At 46.8% G+C, this 23,203-nt stretch overlaps 2 protein-coding genes across 4 annotated transcripts in view; one reads left to right on the top strand and one right to left on the bottom strand.

Annotated features, from left to right (window-relative positions):
• LOC101522940 (glutathione S-transferase Mu 2) overlaps positions 1-7,004 on the top strand; it is a 104,647-nt gene extending 97,643 nt beyond the window's left edge. For 2 of the 3 annotated variants that reach the window (XM_058659997.1, XM_058660001.1), the window contains exon 8: positions 1,871-2,233. In XM_058659997.1, coding sequence (XP_058515980.1) covers positions 1,871-1,960 — 90 coding nt within the window. In that variant the 3' untranslated portion in view covers positions 1,961-2,233. Of the gene's footprint in view, positions 1-1,870; positions 2,234-6,852 lie in introns of those variants that run through there. The other variant, XM_058660002.1, reaches the window with a different exon arrangement.
• The window catches only part of LOC105941642 (glutathione S-transferase Mu 1-like), a 127,467-nt gene that overhangs the window by 10,156 nt on the left and 94,108 nt on the right, over positions 1-23,203 (bottom strand). The gene's annotated exons all lie outside the window — the stretch shown is intronic.

Below are 23,203 nucleotides of genomic sequence, written 5' to 3'. Positions count from 1 at the left end.
TCTCTGAGTTCTGGAGCTGAGTTACAGACGAACCCCTGAGAGCAGGACCCAGGGTTAGCATCCTGCACCTGCTGTGTCCAGTATATTTGTGTGCAAGTTGTCTCTCCCAGTTGATTCAAAGCGAGACTGAGTCAGCAGGAGGAAAGCCATTTGTCAGGATCCCAGAGCCAGGCACAGCTGTGCTGGGATCCCTGGGATCCTCTGGTATGTACGGGCAACAACCAGGGGTCCTCTGCATTTTGTGCTAAAGGCCCTTGTTCTGTCTGGTTCTCCAATCCTTGGAGACTATGGGAGAGGCCAGAAAGCAAGCAGTGTGTCTAACGGGCATCTGGAGGGCTGAGACATGTTAGAATGGAGCTTCAGTGTCAGAGACACAAACACTCCATATGCTTGATCTCCAGAGAAGTTGAAGCAATGAGCTCCTCATGTGGAAACACTAGCTGCTAGGTGTATTGTTGGCGCTGGATCTCAGTGGCCACAGGTGGCACATAAGGTTCTTGTCATGAAGATGGTGAAAACGTTCGTTCTCTCTTGTTCTACATTCCAATGTCCAACATAATGTGTCTGTGACATGGAACAGGTGTTTGATATTTAATTTTATGCACCTGCAAATGTGACTCTATGCTACAATGAGTCAGAGAAGGGCAGGCAGAGTGGGGGCAGGGAAGGGGTGACACAGTGTGAGTCTGAGTAGCAGAGCCTGATCCTCACTCCTCAGGGTCCCACCAGTCATCACCCAGAGCAGCACAGCCAGGTCCTCACCTCTCTGGGTCCCATCAACTTGGGACATCTTGTTTGCAAAAAAGCTTTTATCACAGATATGAGTGTTTGAGGTATTAGACCAACAGATTATTCACTCTATGATCTTTGCCCTGTTGTCCTAGCTATGCAAAAATGTGCCTTCTCAGCTCTGAATCAGGTCCAGTCCTGTGGCCTTAGGGATTATGCAGCAGTTGCTCAGCTCTGTGTTTTGGGTTTGAAAGAACAGATGACATCTGTGTGCTGGACCACATGGCCCTACATGCCAGGCCCATTAGGCCCCAAACACTCTGGATCGCCCTGAGATCTTGAGAACCTCCGTGGGCACTGTCAGCCCTGCATGAAGGTGCATGGCCCAGGAGAGTGCTTGGTGCTGCTTGCTGGAACAGGTCTCCGGAGAGGGAAAGTTGAGACACAGTGAGGTTGGGTTCAGATACCAAGTAGAGGAGTTAGAACTTCCAGTGTCAGGGGAAGGATTGGAGCTGGCCTCAAATTCTTTGCTGCTTCACCTCCTCCTGTTTCCCACAATCACTTTTGCTGAGTCGCTCTGTGAAGTCTGGGTGCTTTGCACGCTGCCCTGGCATGGTCTCAGCTCCTTTTCCTGGTGGACATTCCTGCTCGGTGTGTAATGCCAGGCAAGCAGGCAGCCTCACTGTGAATATGGAGAGTGTTTGTGCAGACAAGTGCAACAGGGCCTACGTGGGGTAGGGTGAGTGGAGAAGAGTTGAAAAGGGACAGAGGCAGGTTGTGTCCTGGCCTGTCTTCATACCTAGTCCTGGGCTGTGAGAAAGTTATTGAACAAGTGTGACACTCAGGCTCTGTCTGAGAGGTGATAGCCAGGACCAGATCATGTTGCAGGTTGGGATGGGTTTGGAGCCTGCACCTGCAGAGCACCCAGCTGTTAGCATCTTCCAGATGACCCATCATTTGAGGTGTGGTGTGAGGTATCTGTGATGAAGAGTGAACTCCACAGGGTTGAGGTCCTGCTCACAGCCCTATGCACCGGCTGTTGTTGGATCTTGCTGGGCTGTTCCTAAACAGGTGCTACAGAAAGCCCAGTGGGACCATAGACCCTGAGTTCTGCTTTTTTTTTTTTTTTTCTGCCCTGCAGTCCCTGCCAAAGATCGCTGCCTACATGAAGTCCAGCCGCTTCCTCCCGAGACCTGTATATCCTAAGCTGGCCAGCTGGATTGGAAAATAAGGAAGTGTAATGTCAAAGATAGGATTGGCTTTGGGGAGCTCATGCCCCCAGCCCTGCCTCAGCCTTCTCAGTCCTCTCCCTCCACTCCCTCCTCCCAGCCTGCTGCCCCTTGTCCTCTAAGCCAGCCCCTCCCATAGAGTCGTGGACAGCCTCAGCTCTGCCCTCTTCCTCAGCTATGGCTCCCTGGACTCTTGTTCCTGCACTGAGGCCAATACTGTGGCTCCCGTCTTCTGCCATGAGGGGCCTGAGTGGCCCTGAACTCCCCAAATGCCAGAGAGGTCTCTGGGCCTGTGCTGGCCCTGCTGCTGAGTGAGATCTCCCTGGCACTTCGTGCTCCCCAGAAAGCCTGAGCCTCAGCCTGGGCCTTTCCTCTTCCCTGAGAGCTCTGAGTTGGCACTGACTGCTGGAGTTTCAGATTTTCTTTATTCTGTTGCCACAGCAAGGCCAGAGAAAGCAGGATGCTGTGTGTGGTTGTGCCTGGTTAAATGGGATGCCAAGGTGTGATGGTCATTTCTGTGGCCTGTGCATGTTGCTCTGTCCTTTATTTAGGTCCCTTTTTCTGCCTGGCTCCTCATTCCTACAGCATTGTGCCATGGCTTGAAGCCCCTGAAGATTGGTTCAGGCTATGAAAACTGCAGAGTTGATAGGGAGGGGCTGGCAGTCCTCAGGCACACACCCCCCCCACCTCAGAATCTCCTCCAGATGCTTTTCCTGACATGGATATTCCTGCTCCATAGTTTCAGAATGCTTCTCAGTAAATAGTGTCACATTATCTATAGGTGTTGTACTTTTTTTTTTCTACACCAACTTAATAAATTCACATGTCTTCCCTGTGATATGTGTCATGATGCCTGGCCTGCATCAGGTATTCAGGAAGTTTGGAAATGTGGAAGAATTGCCTCCTGGGGAATGCAAAGCCAGCCTGTTCTGCCATGAGCAGGACTTTGTGCTGTGGAAATAACCATCTGGATCTGAGGAGGTACAGAGTAACATGCAGGAGATTGTCAGAGAAGGTACCTGCCGCTGTCTCTCACTTCACTGTTAAAGGTGCTGCACCTGCCCTTGGGACAACCTTCCTGAGACGGGCTGGGCTGGGCTGGTTTGCTGCTGCACGGTGTGACGCTATGTCAGAACCTGGAATTCCATAGGAGGTCACCTGCAAAGGAAGAACACTCATATGGTGAACGCATATGGAACAGGCTTCTGAAATTGGCGGGACAGTGTACTTGACCTTGGTGACTTAGTCCAAGAGGGGAGTTTGCACTGCCAACAGTTGCACTTACAAAAGTAAGCAGCAGGTGTGATCTAAAGGTCATTAAGGAATAGGTGACTAATTTAAAAGATACAAGTGACAGGATCAAGGGTAAGCCTAGCTAAATGCTTATGAAACCTATTGCATGGAAATTGGTTAAGTCACTATTTGACTTGAGGACAGAAAAGTTCAAAGGTAATGGAAGATCAAAGTGACACTATGATAAAAGAAAATAATAAGTGCATATAGATGTACATCTAGTACAGGATCAAGAAACATTTTCTCTGATGCCCAAGATTTTAGGCTTTCTGGGTCATGATTTGTCACAGTTACTCAAGCTTTTGGCTTTGAAAAGTCAGCTGGACCCAGCCATGGCCTAGCGGCTATAGTTCTCACCCTGAATGTGCCGGGATTCTAAATGAGCACCAGTTCTAGTCCCAGCAGCTCCACTTTCCATCCAGCTCCCTGCTTGTGGCCTGGGAAGGCAGTTGAGGATGGCCCAAAGCCTTGGGACCCTGCACCCGCGTGGGACACCTGGAGGAGGTTCCTGGCTTCAGATCGGCACAACACCGGCTGTTGCAGTCACTTGGGGAGTGGATCATCGGAAGATCTTTTGTGTCTCTCCTCCTCTATGTATATCTGCCTTTCCAATAAAAAAAATAAAAAAGAAGGAATAGTAAGTTGTACCGGATACCTGAAGGAATGGATCCACGTGTTCCATTAATGTTCCATCTACAAAACAGCTGTGTCAAAGCAAAAGCCAAACAACTCAATTCTGAAGTGGGCGAAGGATTTGGACTGATATGTCCCTGAGATGATACACAGATGGCAGATGGGCACCCCAGAAAGTGCTCCACATCACCAATTAGAGCAAGGCAAGGCAGAGCTAGACTGAGTCACCACCTCACAATCATGGTATTGGCTGAGACTAAAAGCAGAACAAAGGGAGTGCTGGTGGGGACTGGAGAAACTGGAACCCTGTGGCTCTGTTGGTGTGAATGCCAAAGGGCCCAGCATTGTGCCAGTCAGCACTGTTCTTTCTCAAAAAGTGAAATGATCACTTGATGGCAGCAATTCCATTTCTGCATAACACTCGAAACAGCAAGTCCTCGAAGGGCTGTGTGTACTGCCACGCTCCTAAGAGCACCACTTCTGACATGATGGGAGCCTCCCGGGTGTCTCCTAGCAGAGGAAGTAATAAGGACAGCTTGTGCACACACACAGGAGCAGGCTCTACTGCTCAGTCCTCAACAAGGAACTCTGAGCATGACACAGCCTGGGTGACCTGCGAGGACACAGGCTCAGTGATGTCCATGTCACGACCACAACCTTATGAATCCACTGACAGGATGCAATTGGAGAAGACAAAGTTATAGAGACAGGAAATGGGAGAAGTGTCATGGCTGGAGATGGGGAGTGTTGGTTTTATGTTCCCACCTACAGTTTTACAGGACAAGAGACAATGCTTAGAATGATCATAAGGATGCTCAAGGAGATAAAAGAAAATCCAGATGGTTGAAGAAAATAAGGAAGATAATTCATGACGTGACTGAGGAATTCAGTAAAGAAATAGATACTGGAGGGCCTGGCGGCGTGGCCTAGCGGCTAAAGTCCTCGCCTTGAACGCCCTGGGATCCCATATGGGCGCCGGTTCTAGTCCTGGCAGCTCCACTTCCCATCCAGCTCCCTGCTTGTGGCCTGGGAAGACAGTCGAGGACGGCCCAACGCATTGGGACCCTGCACCTGCGTGGGAGACCCGGAGGAGGTTCCTGGTTCCCGGCTTCGGATTGGCACAGCACCGGCCGTTGCAGTCACTTTTGGAGTGAATCATCGGACGGAAGATCTTCCTCTCTGTCTCTCCTCTCTATCTATATGACTTTGTAATAAAATAAATAAATAAATCTTTAAAAAAAAAGAAATAGATATTGGAAATGATACCTCCAATCAGGAAAGAAGTAGAGATCTTGAAAATGACAACTTCATAGGTTTTAGTAATAAAGAACTCAAGTTGAAGAATAAAGTTTTAAAAATGGATGAAATCAAGCAGAAAAAAAATGTTGAAACATAAGGACAAATTTTTGGTATATCACAGTCAGACAAGAATGGAGATTAAGAATGCAGACAGACTCTGAGACACTTGGGGTATTATGAGATGAAGTAAGACACTAATTGTGGATGTTTCTGACAACAGAGAGGAATAGAGGCTTAAGAAATCTATTTTATGACGTGACAGCTCAAAATAGCCCCGGTCTGGAGAAATATGTAGTTCAAGTACAGGAGTTCAGGGAACATCAGATGCACAAGCAAAAGATACACAAATGATTCTCACTGTGACTCAGTGTAGTCCTACTCTTAAAAGTACAACACAGAAAGAAAATTCCTCAATTTGTAAGAGGAAAGTGGTCATTTTTAAAGAAGCTAGCACAGCATTAATGTCAAAGTTTTCAGGAGAAATTTTACAAACCGGGGGGAAATGAGATATATTTTAACTTCTGGAAAAAAAAACACTAACTATTACGAATATCTCTCCTAATAATGTTAACTTTCAGAAATATTAGTAAATTCATCAGGCCAGCTTGCAACGTATGTTTACGGGAGCCCTAAATAGGGAAGTAAAAGACAAATAACAACCATTATGAAAACATGTGAAAGTGTAAAATTGGGCAGAAACAGAGCAAAGAGTATTCAAAATAAAGAGAAGGAAATTTTTTTTTAAAGTTATGGAGCTGGATGGGTGTCATGGCAACAACACATTATGAATGTGGTACCACTGCATTGTGTTCCTGGTACCTATGCACTGCGAAAATGGGCAAGGTGGTACATTTTATGCGCAATAAAAAATAAAATGTTTAAAACACAATGAACAACAGGTGGTCACATTAAGCTATTTCAAAATGTCAAAATGAAAAAAGATAAGTTTGTTTTGGAACTAAAATGTCTAAAATCCATACATGTATTTTTTTCATAAATTCATTTTTAAGATCCCAGCATGCCTGAGCTTCACAATCCTTTTGAACCTAAATAAGCTTATCTTTTCATTCTATTTTCCATGGGCTTTTAAAAGTCCTTTTGTAGTTTTCTGATTTCACAGCTCAAATTTAAGCAATATTTTGAAGCTGCGTTGTGAAGTAACAAGACTGACCTGAGGAACACCATATTGAGTTGGACTCAATGCCATTTTGAGTCGGGAGGTACACCTAACACTGAGTAGAAAACCACATCATGTCTGGCTAAATGCTCTAACTCCCTTTTACTTTGCTCAAGCTTAACTAGGGGAACAATCAAGTTCCACGTGGTCCAGGCACCAGAGCTTGCAAAGTCAGCAATTTTCCATCATTAATACAGTTTTGCATTTAATGCAACTTGAGCTATCCCCTGAACATCCTATTCCTGACCCCAGTCTGTGGTTTTGCTTTCATAAACCTTGCTCCCTGCTGATCCATCCTTAGAGGTATGGAGTAAGGTGTCTCTGATGAAGCGTGAACTCCTCAGGGCTGTGGTCCTATGGAGATGTCAGTGCAGCCACCACAGCCCCGTGCAATGGCCGCTGTTGGTCCCTCTGGGCTGTGCCTACACTGGGGCTGTGGGAGCTTCAGGGGAACCACAGACCCTGAGCTCTGCTCCTGTTTCTGCCCCTTAGGGCCTGCCGAAGATCGCTGCCTACATGAAGTCCAGCCGCTTCCTCCGAGTGCCTATGTATTTAAAGCTTGCCTCCTGGACAGGAAAATAAGGCTCTATAATGAGGTGGGAGGGGCTTTAGGGAGCTCAGGCCTCCCACCCCTGCCTCAGCCTTCTCAGTTCTCTCCCTCCATTGCATCCTCTTCCCCAGTCTGTTGCCCCCTCTCCTCTAAGCCAACCCTCCCATAGAAGCCCTGGCCAGCCTCAACTCTGCCCTCTTCTTCAATCATCATCCCCTGGGCTGCTCCTTTTGCACTAAGGCCAACCTCATGGCCCTGTCTCTGCCGTGGGTGCCCTGAGTAGCCCTGAGCTGCCTAAATAGCCAGAGACGTCGCTGGGCTAGTGCTGGCCCTGCTCTGCAGCGAGGTCTCCCTGGCACTGCCTTTTCCCCAGGAAGCCTGAACCTCCGCCTGGGCCTGTTCTCTTCCCTGGGAGCCCTGACCTAGCACTGGACGTTCTGGAGTTCAGGGGTTTTCTTTGTTCTGTTGCTACAGCAGGGCCTGGGGGAGCAGGATGCTATATGTGGGTGTGTCTGGTCAGCTGGGGTCCCATGGTGTCTTGGTCATTTCTGTGCCCTGTACATGTTGCTCTGTTCCTCACCTTGGGTTTCTCCCTCCTTCTGCCTGGCTTCTCATTCCTGCAGCATGGTGCCAGGGCTTGAAGCCCCCTACAGCTGGGCCCTGTTCTGAGAACTGCTGGGCTGCTGGTGAAGGTGCAGGCAGTCTTTAGGCACAGCCCCTGGGACCTCCCTCAGGGTGCCTTCCTCATATGGATATTCCTGGTCTATGTTTTCAGACTGTTTCTCAATAAAGCTTATCCCACTGAGTATAGTTTTTGTTGTACTTGTTTTTTTTTTTTTTCAAAACCAACTAAATCTTAAATCATAGAGAATGAATCTTTCCGTGTCTTCTCTGAAATGTGTTATGGTGCCTGCCATCTGCAGATTTTCAGGAGGTTTGGGATGTGGAAGAATTCCCTCTTGGAAAGCCAGTTCCAGCCTGTTTACTCTGGATGGCAGTTTGGCACTCTGGGAATACTTACCTGAACCACAGCAGTTTTAGAATAAGGGGCAGAAGATCATAAATGCATGGATACTGGAGAATGAACTGTCTCTCAACCTGAGCATTGGAAAGCTTCTGGCTCCCTTGGAACAGCCTTTCCAGGTTGCTGTCCTCCATGTGACCATCTGTCTGGTCAGCATTCCATAAGCAGTCACCTGCCTAAGAGGAGGATTCAGGAATGACTGTGAGTTGAGAAGATTCCTGGAGCTGGGAGCACAGTGAACTTGGCCTTGGTAAGCAAGAGCCTTGACATGTAGCACAGGACAGGGAGCATACACAGGAGAGAGTCCTATTTGGCTGGCACAAGGTCTGCTGCTATGTGTCCTGAAGTCAAATAAAAAGGGACAAGGGATCTGTAGGTATATGTAAATGCCACTAATAAGAACAAGTGATTAATATAAAATGTACAACTGGTAGGCTAGATTTGTGTCAAAGTAAATGCTTACGAAACCTATAGAGTAAAAATTCATTAAGTCAAAAGTTTAACCCCTCTGTAGGCAACAGCCTAGGTTGCCTTATATTTAAGTAAGTGTTAACACTCCTGGTTGAAAAGCAGAAAAGCAACCAGTAGATGGTGGGTATTCTTGGCCTGGTTAATGTCAAGTTCATGTTAAATATATAATATGCCAGCAAAATTGCTTTTTCTTTCTTTCTTAATAAGAGGGAAGCTTCCTTTCATTCCCTCCTTCCTCTCCTTCCTTTCTCTCCTTCCTCCTTTCTTTTTTCCTTTCTTTCTTTTTTAAAGATTTATTTTATTTTTATTGCAAAGTCAGATATGTATAGAGAGGAGGAGAGACAGAGAGGAAGATCTTCCATTCAATAATTCACCGCAATGGCCAGAGCTGAGCTGATCCAAAGCCAGGAGCCAGAAGCTCTTCCGGGCCTCCCATGCAGGTGCAGTGTCCCAAGGCCTTGGGCCGTCCTCAACCATTTTCCCAGGCCACAAGCAGGGAGCTGGATGGGAAGTGGGGCTGCCAGGATTAGAATCAGCGCCCATATGGGATCCCGGCGCGTTCAAGGTGAGGACTTCAGCCACTAGGCCACAGCACCAGGCCCTCTTTGTTTCTTTCTTAATAAGAGGGGAAGGCAGGAAACTCCTGGCTAGGGCATGCTACCCTGGGCCTCAGGTTGGGGAGCTGCAGATTTATCAGAGACAGGGATCTGGAGAGATGTTGGAGTGGGACCAGCTGAGGGCATGTTTGATAAAGAAGGAATATTTTCTGGCATCTTCATGGACCAGACCATAGCATTACAAGTAGGCGAGGGAGTTGAGACAGAGTGGTTCATAGGGGGGAAATTGGAGGGCATGTCTGGGTCAGGCCAAAGTGCCTGCTCACATGGGAAACCTGGGCAGGGCTAAATAGTATCATCCAGTACCCCTTAGCCCATGTAAAACCTGGGGTTGGGCGGCATGCCTGGCTGGGTTAGGCTACAGTACAGTACTTGCCTGCAAGTGCTGGAGCAGGAGCAGCAGGTGAGTTACATCAAGCTAGGCCCCCATACCTGCCAGAATGCAAGAGAACCAGATCTGAGGGCAGGACAGGACAGGGTATGGGTTGTGCCTAGCTAGTTAGGCTAGGTTGCAACACCTGCCAGGAAGAACCGAGGCTGCAGGTGAGCCACACCAGCTGTGTCAAAGCATCTGTCAGCATGCACAAGACCAAGGACAGGGGACTGGCCTTGTAGGACAAGTCTCAGGATTACTCTGCTGGGCTGCAGCTCCCACTGCGGGAGTTGAGGATAGAGTAGGCTGAGAAAGGATGTAACACCCAACAGCACACATGTGGGCTGAGTCTGGGGGCAGGCTAGTGTGGGCTAGGTTCCAGCATCCACTGGCACTTGAAACAGCTAGAATAAGTGTGGTTGGTTGGGCTAGGCTGCAACACCTACCAGGTCACGTGAGAATCAGGTCTGGGGTTGGGCCAGGCTGTGCTAGGCCATAGCACCCTACAGTAAGAGATGGAATAGGTCAGACTAGTCAGGCTAGGCCACAGTACTTGCTGGTAAGTGCCAGGACTGAGGGCGGGCCATATCAGTCTGGGTAGCAGCACCTGCCAGCTACATGAGATCCCTTGCTGGGAGTAGGCCTGGTAGATAAACTTGAGGAACTCCCCTGCTAAGCCACAGTTCCAGCTGGTGAGCCCAAGAACTGGGGTTGTGAGCAGGCCAGACCAGGCCAGATTGTAGAACTTGTCAGTGTATGTTAAGTCAGGTTTGGGGGCAGTTAAGTCAGGATCAGTCCACAGCACACACTGGCAGGATCAGATGCAGGCCAGGCTGGGTTGAACTCCAGCACCTGACAGTTCATATGAGGACTGGAGCTGGGTCAGGCAGCTGAGATAGGCTGCTGTACCCACTAAGGAGAGCTGGGACTGGGGTCAGGCTGGGCTGAGCCAGGTTGTAACACCTACTGGCAAATGCTGAGCCTGGGGTGGGTCATCTCAGATTGGGCTGCAACATCTATCGGTATGCACAAACCCCAAGACTGACACCAGTCTTTTTAGGGGAACTTCAGGAACTTCCTTGCTGAGCTGCTGCTTCCATTGATGAGCATAAGAATTGGGACTGGGTGTGGGCCAGCCAGACTAGGCCACAGCACCAGCTGGCAAGTGCCAGGACTGGTCATGTCAAGCTGGACTGCAGTAGCCCCTGGCAGGAGCAAGATCCAGGGCTGTGAGAATGCTTAGCAGGGAAACTGGGCATTCCCCTGCTGGGATATACTTATCACTGGTGAGCATGAAACCAGTTCTGGGGGCAGACCAAGTTGTACAAAGTGGTGGCACCTATCAGCAAGTGTGAGAGCTAGGTCTATGGGTGGGTCGGTCTGAGCTAAGCTGAAGCAGCCATGGGTATCATGAAATCTAGACAGAATGTAGGCTGGGCTGGGTTAGCCTGTAGCAGAGGTAGGCAAGCACAAAAACCAGGGCTGGGGGCAGATGTGGTAGGGGTTATTGCAGGTCACCCCAACTAGGCTGCACCACCTGCTGGTATGTATGAGAACTAGGGTCTGCAGTGGGCTGGCCTGGCTGGGTCTTACACCTATCTTTTCTGGTGAGATATTGGGCTAAGGCAAAACTGACCAAATTGTATCTACTGATATGTGCATTAGCTAATGCAAGTGACAGACCAAACCTGACCCTGCACTGGCTGGCATACACAAGAATCAAGCCTGAGGTCATCCCAGACAAGGTTTTTAGGGGGACTCCCCAACTATACTGCTGGACTCAGAAAATTAGCAATAGGGCCCTGTACAGGAGCCTAGTGGCTAAGTCCTTGCAACTGCCAAGATCCCATGTGGGCACCTGTTTATGTCCTACCTGCTCTACTTCCCATCTGGCTCCTTACTTGTAGCCTGGAAAAGCAGCGGAGGATGGCCCAAAGCCTTGGGACCTTGCACCAGTGTGGGAAGCCCAGAAGAGGCTCCTGGCTTTGGATAGGCTCAGCTCTTGCCATTGTAGCCACCTGGGGAGTAAACCAGCAGATGGAAGATTGTTTTCTCTGTCGCTTCTCTCTTTCTCCCTTTCTCTCTCCCTCTCTCTCTCTGTATATGTGCCTTTCCAATAAAAATAAAATAAATTTTAAAAAGAGAGAGTAACAACAATTGGGCCCAGTACAATGGGTCAACACTTAAATCCTCACTTTGCAAGAAGCAGGATCCCACATAGGTACTGTTTTGTGTCTCAACTGCTCCACTTCCCATCCAGCTCCCTGCTTATGGCCTGTGAAAACAGTAGAGAATGGCACAAACTCTTGGAATCCTGCACCTACACTGGAGATGCAGAAGAAGTTCCTAGATCCTGGCTTTGGATTGCCTCAGCTCCAGCGATTGTGGCCATTTAAGGAGCGAACCATTGGATGGAATGTCTTTCTCTCTGTGTCTCCTTCTCTGTAAATCTGATCTGCCTTTCCAATTAAAATAAATAAATCTTTTAAAAAGTTTTTTTTAAGCAGCAATAATTAAGTGGTTTTGGGTTGGCATAGCTGTTAACACTGGTGCCTGTGATGCACTCTGCTTCTAATCAGCTCCCTGCCGAAGGCCTGGGGAAAGCAGGAACAGATTTGCTCAAGTGTTTGGGTCCTTGTTACCCACATGAAAGATGCAAATAAAGCTCCAGACTGCTGGCTTCAGCACCAACTTGACCTTTGCAGGCATCAGAAACTTGAAAAAGAGGATGGAAGTCTCTCTCTCTCTCTCTCTCTCTCTCTCTCTCTCTCTCTCTCTCTCTCTCAGTATTTACTTTTATTTGAAAGGCAGAATAGGGAGAGTAGAGATGAAGAGAGATCTTCTATCTCCTGGTTCAATCCCAAGTAGCCAAAGAGGTTGAAACTGAGTCGGTCCGGCCTGAAGTCAGAACTTAGAGCTGCTTCCGGGACTCCCACATGGGTGCACACAAACCCCAGTTAAGGAAGGCACTGTAGTCCCAGGTTTGTCACTGGTACTGAGTTTGAGTGCAACAGCTACCCTGTTACAGGTCTCTATCTGCAGGTAATTAACCGTAGATCCATTCCCTCCTCTCTTCTTCTGCTTCTCTGTCCTCCTTTAATGGTGCAGGTGTTATCTCTGACATGGGGCAGGTCCCTGGTTTTCATTCCTGTGCTCTGCCCTTCTTGTCAGTATAAGGCAAGTGGGAGAGGCAAAGATGACTCATGATTTGGCATGGTGGTTCAGTGGGCTAATTCTCCACGTGTGGCACTGGCATCCCATATGGACACTGATTTGTGTCCTAGTAGTTCCAGTTCTAATCCATGTCTCTACTAACAGCCTGGGAAAGCAGTAGCAGATGGCTCAAAGTCTTGGGACCCTGTAACCACATGGGAGCCCTAGCTTCAGAATAGCTCAGCTCTGGCCATTGCAGTTATTTGGAAAATGAAACCAGTGGACCAAAGACTTTCTCTCTCTCCTTCTCTCTCTGTAACACATGTTTTCCAAATAAATATTAAAAAGGGGAGAGAAAAAAAGAGGAGTTCAGGCTGGGACTGCAGGTGGATAAAGAACTGCAGGCCCGGCAGACCAGGCAGGATGAGTGGCAGTATCCGGGTGCCAGGAGCACAGCCTGGACCCACCTCTCTGCTCATCGTGTCATCCAAGGTCAAGTGTTTCACACCAGCCAACCCTCGTTTATCACAGACTTGGGCATTTGAAGCTGTGGTCCCACAGGGTAGCAGCCTGGATTCTGTTTCCTGTCCTCAGTCCCTAAGTCCCCCAGGAGATGCGTCTTCTCAACTCCTCTCTTTAGCTGTGCCTCAGGTTCGCCTTGGAGCCTTAGAGGTTAAGGAAGAGCTGACTGTGGAAGGGATACAGGAGCCAGCTGAAGGCTCACTGCGGAAGGTGAGAAAGACAAATTCCAGAGCTCTCCTGTAGACTGTTTCGTTTTGACTCTGAAATCTTAAGGCAAGAGACCAAAGAGGCTCTTTGGGAAGCTAGAAAAAGAACTTGCAAGCTAAAATCCCTTTACTTTGCAATTGTGTAGAGCTCTGTACTGCCCATGGGGTGCATACCAGGTGTCTTCACCAAGGACCCAGGACCACCTCCCAGAAAATCACAGCCCGTTATCTTGGAGACCTCAAATCTCAGGGTCCAACTGAGCTTCAGTTCCTGGCCCGCTTCTCCCTGAAGAAGTGCACGTTCTTTCCCATCATAAGCCTCGGCTGCCCTACCTACTGTCCCTGTGAGTGCCCTCACCTCAGGATCTGACACTCCAAGGAACCCTGGCCCTGGTCCTTGCCTGTCTAATCCCAACTCTCACAAAGGAGCAGGAGAGTGTGGCAGGGGGACCGCTGCTGCTGCTTTCACCCCAAGATCTTGGGTGCAGATGGCTCTGGGTTTCCCTCAAGAGAGAACCACGCCTTTGGCCCTCTGAGTGTCCTGTGGCCTGGTGCAGGGGCTGGGTTGGAGGAGAGGCAAGCTGTGTACAGAGAGGCTGAGCTCCTGTGCCAGGTGCAGGGGTGGGGACTTCCTGCTATGGAGCAAGGATCAGGGCCTGTCAATATGTGTTTTGTGGGTTTATCTCCCTGTATCAACTTTCATGCAGGATTTGTTGGCTGGCTGGGTGCGATCTGGGCTCTCGGTCGCACGTTCTGATTGCCTTTGGCCTGTTCAGGATCCACCCTCTGTGTGACAACCCTAGCAATCCAGCTGCTTGTGTGGATAGAAAGCCAGAGCTTCCTTTGGAGGTTGGGAAGAAGAAGCAGAGGGTGGAGCAGCAGACAGTCCACAAGCAGCAGAGTTCATTTGAGGCTTCTGCACCAGGTTTGTGTGCACAGAGAACGCAGCTTCCCTCTGCACAGCTCAGGTTTGATTCTGAGAAACATGATCCTGAACTTGCAAGATTGGATAGTGGGTTTCCTAAGCCTACACAATCACCTCTAAAGCATGCAAGACACCTGCTCCGTGCAAATTTTCCCTCACTGAGCTCATAGGAAGCAAAGACATTGGCTGAAGGTCCCTGAGGTCACCAGGACTGTAGATCCCCAGGTCATGGAGTCAAGCTGTAACCCTGGAGGCCCCAGGAATTGTTAGGGCTAGAGGCACCCCAGTGAGGCTTCAGATACTGAGGTCTCATCTCATGCCCATTCCCAAGGTCTGGAGCAGATCTCTGCCCACAAGAAATCCCGTGGCTTCCTTCTGAGTTCTCTATTCACAAAGATGGCCCAGGCGGAAACAGAAGTTAGACCTTAAACAAACAGATGAGAGGAGCCCTTGATCAGCCTATTGCCCAGGGACATGGCTTGAGCATGTCATGCTGTTACTATAAGTGTGGTTCCTGTCCTTGGTGACAAATCAAATTTATAAGGTCCAGGTTGGAGAATAAAGGAAAGAGAAACTTTATTATGTCAACAGGTGAGGACAATCGTTGTTAAACAATCTCCACAAACATAGACTGATTGTCCTTGGCCAGGGTAGATTAGATGATCTGATGTTGGAAGAGGGAGCAGGGGAGGCTGGGCTGCTGCATCAGGTGCTACAGCAGGTTGCAGGTCTGAGAGTGACTATCTTGGACCTCAGCACAACTCCCTGGGAAACTTGCTGGATGGCTGGACTTTATCTTGAGTTGGGAGTACCAGAATGTCCTCCCTATCTAAGCAGCTACAAAATGTTACTGGCAGGGACCTGAAAGAGGCCTGGTGTTGTGTTAGAGATGCCGCTGGATGGAGCCCACTCAGCCCCAAACCCATTCTCACTTTGTTCTTTGTTCCCCTGTATGGTGTGTTGCAATAAACTTCAACTCCCAGTCATGCTGGCCAGGGACAAACAGTTACTTTGCAACTTCAGCCACCTTTCTCAAGGCCAGTGCCTGGAATTCACAGGCAAGCATTATTTATCTGTTGGAAGAGATACTTTACTGGGTCATAGGCTCAATCAATTGCTTGTTTTTCATTGAATATGGGAAGAAAAATGTGTTTGGTCTGGTTACAAATTCTCCACTGTTGATCCTTTACTCCACCTCTGTGGAATGGGGGTGCCAGCTCATTCCAACCACATGCAACTGACTCAGGGAAGAAGAGGGGCTCCTGGAAATGGAAGATTGGAACCTGCATTTGTCATGACTTGTGCTGAGTGTCTAAGGCATTTCAGTGGATTCACTTTTAATGGCAACACAGGAGATTCCTAACCAGTACGTGGACGAGGTCACCTTACTAGCAAGATGATTATAGGCCAAAATGGAGAATACCTGAGAAGAAGGGGCCTTGTGTCATTGGGTATCCCAGAGGAAGGCCTAGAGAAGCAATGACTTGGCTTTGTGTACATAGCATGCAGTGAGGGGGTGCCATGGTTCCGTGAAGAGCCACAGACTCGGAAGATGTCTGGACAATGGCACTAAGTGCCAAACTGTTGCATCCATGAGCAGTTTCCAGGCCAGTTCCTTTTGCTTGCAGGGCAGATTGTGGTCCATTAGGTATACACTGGTCACTTTCATTTGCCTATTTTGAGGACATGGGTTCAGGGTTCCAAGGCCTTTGGCCGTCCTGGACTCCTTTCCGAGGCCACAAGCAGGGAGCTGAATTCGAAGCAGGGCCACCAGGATTAGAAATGGCATCCATTGGGTTCCTGGTGCTTGCAAGGCAAGGACTTTAGCCCCTAGGTTATTACACCGGGCCCTCTATCTTAACTTTTATAGCCTTCCCCTTTGTTGTTGACATCAGGGATCAGGCATCCTGTACCAGGTTAAGTTTGCCCCATCTAAGACAGGCTTGTTCAGGGTGTGTTCTGATTTGGTCCCATGTTGCTGGAGGAGGTGATTCGCAGCCAAGAACCAGTGACAGGAGCTTTTTAGACACTTTTTTAAGTAACTGAGGTTTTGGAAGGATGAGTTTTTAGGCTAATTTTTTCTGGAACCCATTGTTACCTTGTACCCCATGAGTGTGAATCATCATTTCAGCATACTAGGCCAGCCTGGTCTTGTTGGAAACTGTACTTCTGTAGAATTTTGACAGGCAGTAAGCATGAAGCTCAAACAGAACACAAAACAAATCAGTGAGAGTATAAAACTCAGGTTTCTATGTTAAAAACAATGAGCAGAGCTACAGTCTAACAGCAGGTGTGTTGTGGTTGGGTGACCGGCAACTTGCATTCAGGACAGTAACAACATTTTGCTTTGCCACATAGCAATCTCAGTTTGGAAAACTCTCATTTATAAAGTCAATCCAAGAAGGAGTTAGATTTTTTTTTTTTTTAAAACGTTGGTGCCTAATCTTTGTAAGTTTTGGGGCTTACCAGGAAATGGCAGCTTTATTTACTCATTGTTCTGCTGGGAACCTTGAGGTAAGGCATTCTATAAGTGATCTAGATATGTCAATGTTTCCAACTAAATCCTGTTATGATTAGAGCATATTCTTACTGAACTCACGCAGGCCTAAAAAAAAAAAATCATCAAAAAACACATACAAGTTTTTGAAATTTGGATCAATGCAGCAAAGGATGTGAGACAGGTGCTTTTATCTCTGTTTGCTAAACCATACAAAGCAATGGACACCACAGAAATTACAAAAACATCTTTAAGCCTAGAAGACAGAGCATTTGAGTATAGAACTAACACTGTGATGGGGTGCAGCCAGTTGATCCCTAGCACCTGCTTGCCAGGTTATTGAAAGTGCAGACAGTGACTGTGTGAAAAGGGAGGTCTTGTGACCGCCCTCCCCCACCTCCTCTTGGGCCACCCAAGTTAATTAGCAGCATGGAAATGGCTCTAAAAGTTCCAGGCACCAGGCCACTCCTGCCTCCTACTGTGCTATTTTAGATTAACTACAGGGAAAACTTGGGGCTCCAGGCAGTTCCCTTCCAGTCTCCTGCCACTTAATTAACTGAATGTATGGAAACTGTTCTGTACAGCTCTCAATCTGTTTGGAGAATGAGAGCTTAAAAACCCTTGACTTCTGACTCATGTTGCAGTAACTCCTGAAGTGTAGCAGGAGCACTTTCATCAATACTAGTTGAAAAAGGGACTCAGAAGCTCAAGGGTTCACTAGTTTACTGAGTATTCTGATTCACTTTGTGTCCTGTTTGATCTCCAGTGGCAGTGTTATGATTGTCAGTTTCTCAGAGTTCTTGAAAATTATAGTCGACGGATACTTTGTCAGAAACCTGTTTTTACAAATACTTATTAGATTTTTTCTGTGTCTCCAAAGAACCAGACTGAAGATGACAAAAGACTTTAAAAACCATGATGATTAAAATTTGGATAACAGTCCAGCAGTGAACAAGGGATTTTATTTTCATTTCATACAGCATTTAAAAAAAAGATTGCTTTCTTCTTCAAGATTAATTTATTTTTTATTTGAAATGCAGATTTTACAGAGTGAGGGACAGACAGGCAGGGTGGTTTTCCATCTGCCGTGAAGGCGGCCAGAGCTGAGCTGAGCCATGCAGAGCCTGCCACACTGCCCCATGGTGCTGCCCCACAGACAGGATCTCTTTTTTAATTACAGAAGTTTTGTAAATATTTCCAGACTTCCAGACTTTGGGGCCCGTGATGGGCGGGACATATTAAAGAGTATTTCAAAGTCCTGGGTGACAGGGGGGTTGGGGGAATGCACCTTACTTGGCAGGTAAAAGCCACTTCCTGGGGCCCAGTGTGGTAGCTTAGTAGGTCAACCCTGCTGATGGCCTGGGGAATAAAAGCAAAGGATGACTGGAATCTTTGGGCCACTGCACCAATGTGAGACACCCAGAAGAAGCTCCTGGCTCCTGGCTTTGGGTTGGTTCTGCTCAGATTATTGCAGCTATTTGGGGAGTGAACAAATGGATGAAAGATTCTCTATCTATCTATCTATCTCTATCTCTATCTGGCTCTCTATAACTCTGCCTTTCAAATAGAAATAAATCATTTTTTTAAAGCCCCACGTTGTTTTTATTATTAAGATAATGATCAATAATATCAAATCAGAACCACCAGACTTTTAGAAATGCTATGTAAGCTGTGAGACTTTGATGTCATTAACATACCCACATGTAACTGAAGCTTTTTATTTTAGGATTTAATCCTGCTTCCCATGCCATCCAACTGAGCCTGCCGGTTACTCTCTCTGTGTGAAACAGAAGCAGTTTTTGACCACTTCAGTGGCCAGGCTCCAAGTCTCAAGGTCAAAGGGCTCCACTTGAAACCCTGGGTATGAGAAAGCCCTTCAGAAGTGAGCACTCCCTCCTCTGTGCTTCCTCCTGTCCATTTCCTTCTCCCTCCCCAAGGCCTTTCCTTCCTCTGTCCTTCCAGGCCCCTGTCAGGTTCTTGCCTTGGAAAGTCTGAGCCTCCACATGGGGCAGTAAAGTGCCTCTGCTAGCGCGGCCCCACCCTCACCATCATGCTGGTCACAGGCTCTGCCTTCTTGGGGCTCCCAGCTGCACCCTGGCCTGTGTTGCTCTGCCAGCTCCCCCTGCCTTCCTGTGAAGGACCTGCCTTGTCTGGGGTGCAGGCACTGCTCCCCCAGAATGTCTCTGGGGGTGGGTCCCAGGCCTGATGGAAATGCCCAACAGAGAAAACTCCCTTTTTTTCCCATCACTGTTTGTCCCCCTGTCATGGACCCTGCTTCTGTTCATTTTCCCAGAGGCCTTAAGGCGCCCCTCCCAGCAGCTGCATAACTGCCCCAGCACCAGGCTGCCTTGGTAATTTCACTGCCCCAGGCAGCTTTGTGAAAAGTTTCCACTTGTATCCTGTGTTGATTGTTTCCTGTTGTGTTTGCTTCCAGCTCATGAATCACTCCTAGTCCTCTTGCCCTTGAATCACCTTGTTTGAAGCTCTCTGATCCATTATCTCCCTGTGGTTTAGTCAATTGCTGGAGAACTTTTAAAATGGGAACTTGTGGCACCCAAAAAGCTCTGTTTGTGTTTTTTAAGATCTATTTTATTTATTTGAAAGGCAGAATTATAGAGAGATACTTCTTCCATCCACTGCTCCATTCCCCAGATAGATGTAACAACTATAACCAGTTCAGGCTGAAGCTAGTCGGGAGTTTCTTATCTTTTTAAAGATTTATTTATTTACTTACTTATTACATATGTGTGTGTGTGTGTGTGCGTGTGTGTGTATATATATATATATATATATATATATATATATATATATATATATATATATATAGTACAATTTTGTATAGACTGGGATTTGCCCCCAAACTCCCACCCCGACAGATTTTCCCCATTTTACTACAGTGGTATTGTCCTCCATAAGGAATCATAATTCCATCATTCTCTTATTTAAATGTCACCCAACATTGCTGGTGCAGACAATGTCAGACAGTCCAACATCCCATTGTCTACACATGTCCAACAGTTTCATTGGGAATCCATGTTTCATCTGGAAGCAGGGATGCACGTTGCATTATACCCCCACATCTGGATATGGTAGACTCCAGTACTCCATCACTATGCATTTCCATAATTGAGAAGCCATGAAACAAGGTCAACAACTGGTATGAGTTAGAACAACAGCCTCAACAACAACAATGACACCAAAAACAAAAACAACAAATTACAGCACCATGAAAAACACGCCACTGAGTAACCAACACATGGGTGACAAAAAGGTAATACAAAGTCTCTTGGGAAAAATGATGCCACCGTGTAATCCATGAGCCAGCAATGAATTCGACAAGAGAAAAGAAAGTGTTCGGAATAAATAAAACTGAAATAAAAAACATCAAAACACATGGGATGCAGCCAAAAACAAAAACAGTGTGAATCGGATCATTGAAGTTACACTTTCCATGCTGGTTTCCTTATATAAGAGAGAACATATGGTATTTGTTCTTTTGTGATTGACCATTTCACTGAGCATAATGGTCTCTAGTTGGGACCACCTAGTTGTAAATAGTATAATTTCATTCTTCTTTTTTTAAATATATATGTTTTATTAATTACATTGCTTTATGTGACAGTTTCATAGGCTCTGGGAATCCCCCCACCCCTCCCCGTACCCTCCCCCCATGGTGGATTCCTCCACCTTGTTGCTGTATTACATTTCAAATTCAGTCAACATTCTTTCATTGCAAGAGTATACCAAGCATAGAGTCCAGCATCTTATTGTCCAGGTAAATTAAACAGTTTCTTTGCGAGACCATGTCTGGTCTGAAGGCAGAGCTGACAGAATATCATCCCGATTAATTTAAAGCCACAACATAACATCAACGGCAATTTACAACATTATGGAATTAATTTACATGATATTGAGTAACCAATATGTTTAAAATAAAATGCAAGTTCTTAACCACATCCTGTGACTACTTCATTGACATTTCAATTTTAGTTTATACACAGAACCGGCTGCTATACACCTTAAAATGGCTATAGGGTACTATTCAGCTGTCTCATGTCTATTTTCATTTTAGTATTTAGCAGTTTATAGTGTTGAAGCATACTTTCGCTGAACTTGGCAGATTTTTTTGTTAAAGATTTATTTATATTATTACAAAGTCAGATATACAGAGAGGAGAGACAGAGAGGAAGATCTTTCGTCCGATGATTCACTCCACAAGTGAGCGCAATGGCCGGTGCTGCGCTGATCTGAAGCCGGGAACCTGGAACCTCTTCCAGGTCTCCCATGCGGGTGCAGGGTCCCAAAGCATTTGGGCTGTCCTCGACTGCTTTCCCAGGCCACAAGCAGGGAGCTGAATGGGAAGTGGAGCTGCCGGGATTAGAACCGTATGGGATCCTGGCGCGTTCAAGGCGAGGACTTTCAGCCGCTAGGCCACGCCGCCAGGCCCGAACTTGGCAGATTTTAGGATAGTCTAAACTGGGTTATAACTCTAACAAGGCATATGTCAACAATTGAGGTTCAGAACAGTTTTAGGAGGGGTGTGCAGAGAAATCTTCAATACCTTAGCGAGGAGTAATCAATCTTTGTGTCCTATCTAGTAAGGTATGTGTGAGTCCATGCTGACCATTTCCTGTCTGGTGCTAAGCTTTCCTTGTTGTTCTCTGCCTATCTATTCGTGTGTGTGCGTGTGTGTGTGTGTGTGTGTGTGTGTGTGTTGGGGGGGGTGCCTCTGGAGCGACCCTGATGGTCATTGCAAGAGAGGGTGGGGATCCAAAGTTGGAACTAAGTAAGGACCAGAGAAAGCTCCTCTCCCTAGTCCCGAAAGAAGTTCTGTTTCTGCAGCCCGCTCAGGGTTCCCGGCTGTTGTTCTGATGACCTTGGATCCTGTGAGGAAGGATTTGGGCTTCTTCCATCCCTTGTGGTAGATCCAAAAGAGGGTGGATGACCTCAGAGTTCTCGGCCTCCTAAGGCACTCCAATTCCCCGTGGTCTCTTTGGCAGTTGGGATGTAGTCCTTGGTGCCCGTACTGATAGTCCTTGGTGAGGATCCAGGAGTCTCCAGGGTTGGGATACAAGCCTCCTCCTGTCCCCCAGCTCCACTCTGGGGGTCCCCCCCTGCTCTGTGCATATGACCTCCTGTTAAGAGGTTGTTAGGATCGCTCTTGATTCCCCTGTATGTCTTTGTAGTTTTACTGTTGTCTAATGCTGATTCGAATCTGTTGTCTGTAAGTTACCTGTTATATATATTCCCGATAGGTTATACTTCACGTCTTCCTCACACATTCTAAGGAGATGGAAGATTTCTCTGCTCTCCCGCTCCATTTCCGAGTAGCACAGGGTTTTGAAAGTATATTAGGTGTTACAATTTTTTGATGCAGATCATACATCACAATATCTTATTGCATGAGATATGGGGCTGTTTGGGGTTGAAATAATATTACAGTTTACACGTTGTATAATTCATGAGCACGTGATAAATTCGACTGGAGAAAAGAAATTAATTGGAAGGAACCAAACTGATATACAAATCAAAACACATGGGATACAGCCAAAAAAAGCATACAATCAATCAAAAAAAAAAAAAAAAACCCAGTACGGATTGGACTATTAGAGTTACACTTTCCATGTTGGCTTCCTTATATGAGAGAGAATATATGGTATTTGTTCTTTTGTGATTGACTCATTTCACTGAGCATAATGGTCTCTAGGTGGGACCACCTGGTTGTAAATGGAATAATTTCATTCTTCTTATTAGCTGAATAATATTCCATGTAGATGTACCACAGTTTCTTCAACCACTCTTTGGACACACATCAGGATTGTTTCCATGTCTTTGCTATTGTAGATTGTGCTGCTGCAAATATAGGATTACATATCCCCCTTTCATTCGCAAATTTCATTTCTATTGGGTATATTCCTAGGAGCGGGATAGCTCGGTCATATGGCAGATCTATTTGCAATTATCCAAGCACTCTCCATATTGATTTCCACAGGGTTATACTAGCCTACACTCCCACCAGTAGTGAAGGAGGGTGCCTTTCTCCCCACATGCACGCCAGCAGGTGTTGTTAGCTGAGTTTTGAATGTAGGCTAGTCTGACTAGAGTTAGGTGGTACCTCAACATGGTTTTCATTTGTATCTCTCTGATGGCTAGGGAGCCTGAGCATCTTTTCATATGTCTGTTAGCCATCTGAATCTATTCTTTTGAAAAATGTCCGTTCATTTCCTTTGCCCATTTCGTTACAGGATTTTGTTTGTTTTTGTTTGTTTGTTTGTGTGTGTGTTTGTTTTGCTATCCCTGGGTTTCTGAAGCTCTTTGTAAATCCTGGCTATGTAGTGTGCAAAATTTTTCTCCCATTCTGTTGGTTGTTTCTTCACTTTGTTAATTGTTTCCTTCACTGTACAGAAGAATTTTAGTTTGATGTAATCCCATTTGCTCATTTTGGCTTTGATTGCTTTTGCTTTTTGCATCTTTTCTAAGAAGTTTTCCCCTGTTCCTATACTTG

The sequence above is a fragment of the Ochotona princeps genome, chromosome 2, assembly GCF_030435755.1.
Source record: "Ochotona princeps isolate mOchPri1 chromosome 2, mOchPri1.hap1, whole genome shotgun sequence".
Lineage (NCBI taxonomy): Eukaryota > Metazoa > Chordata > Mammalia > Lagomorpha > Ochotonidae > Ochotona > Ochotona princeps.
Note: the sequence above shows the minus strand (reverse complement) of the source record. Positions and strands in the feature narration are given on the sequence as shown.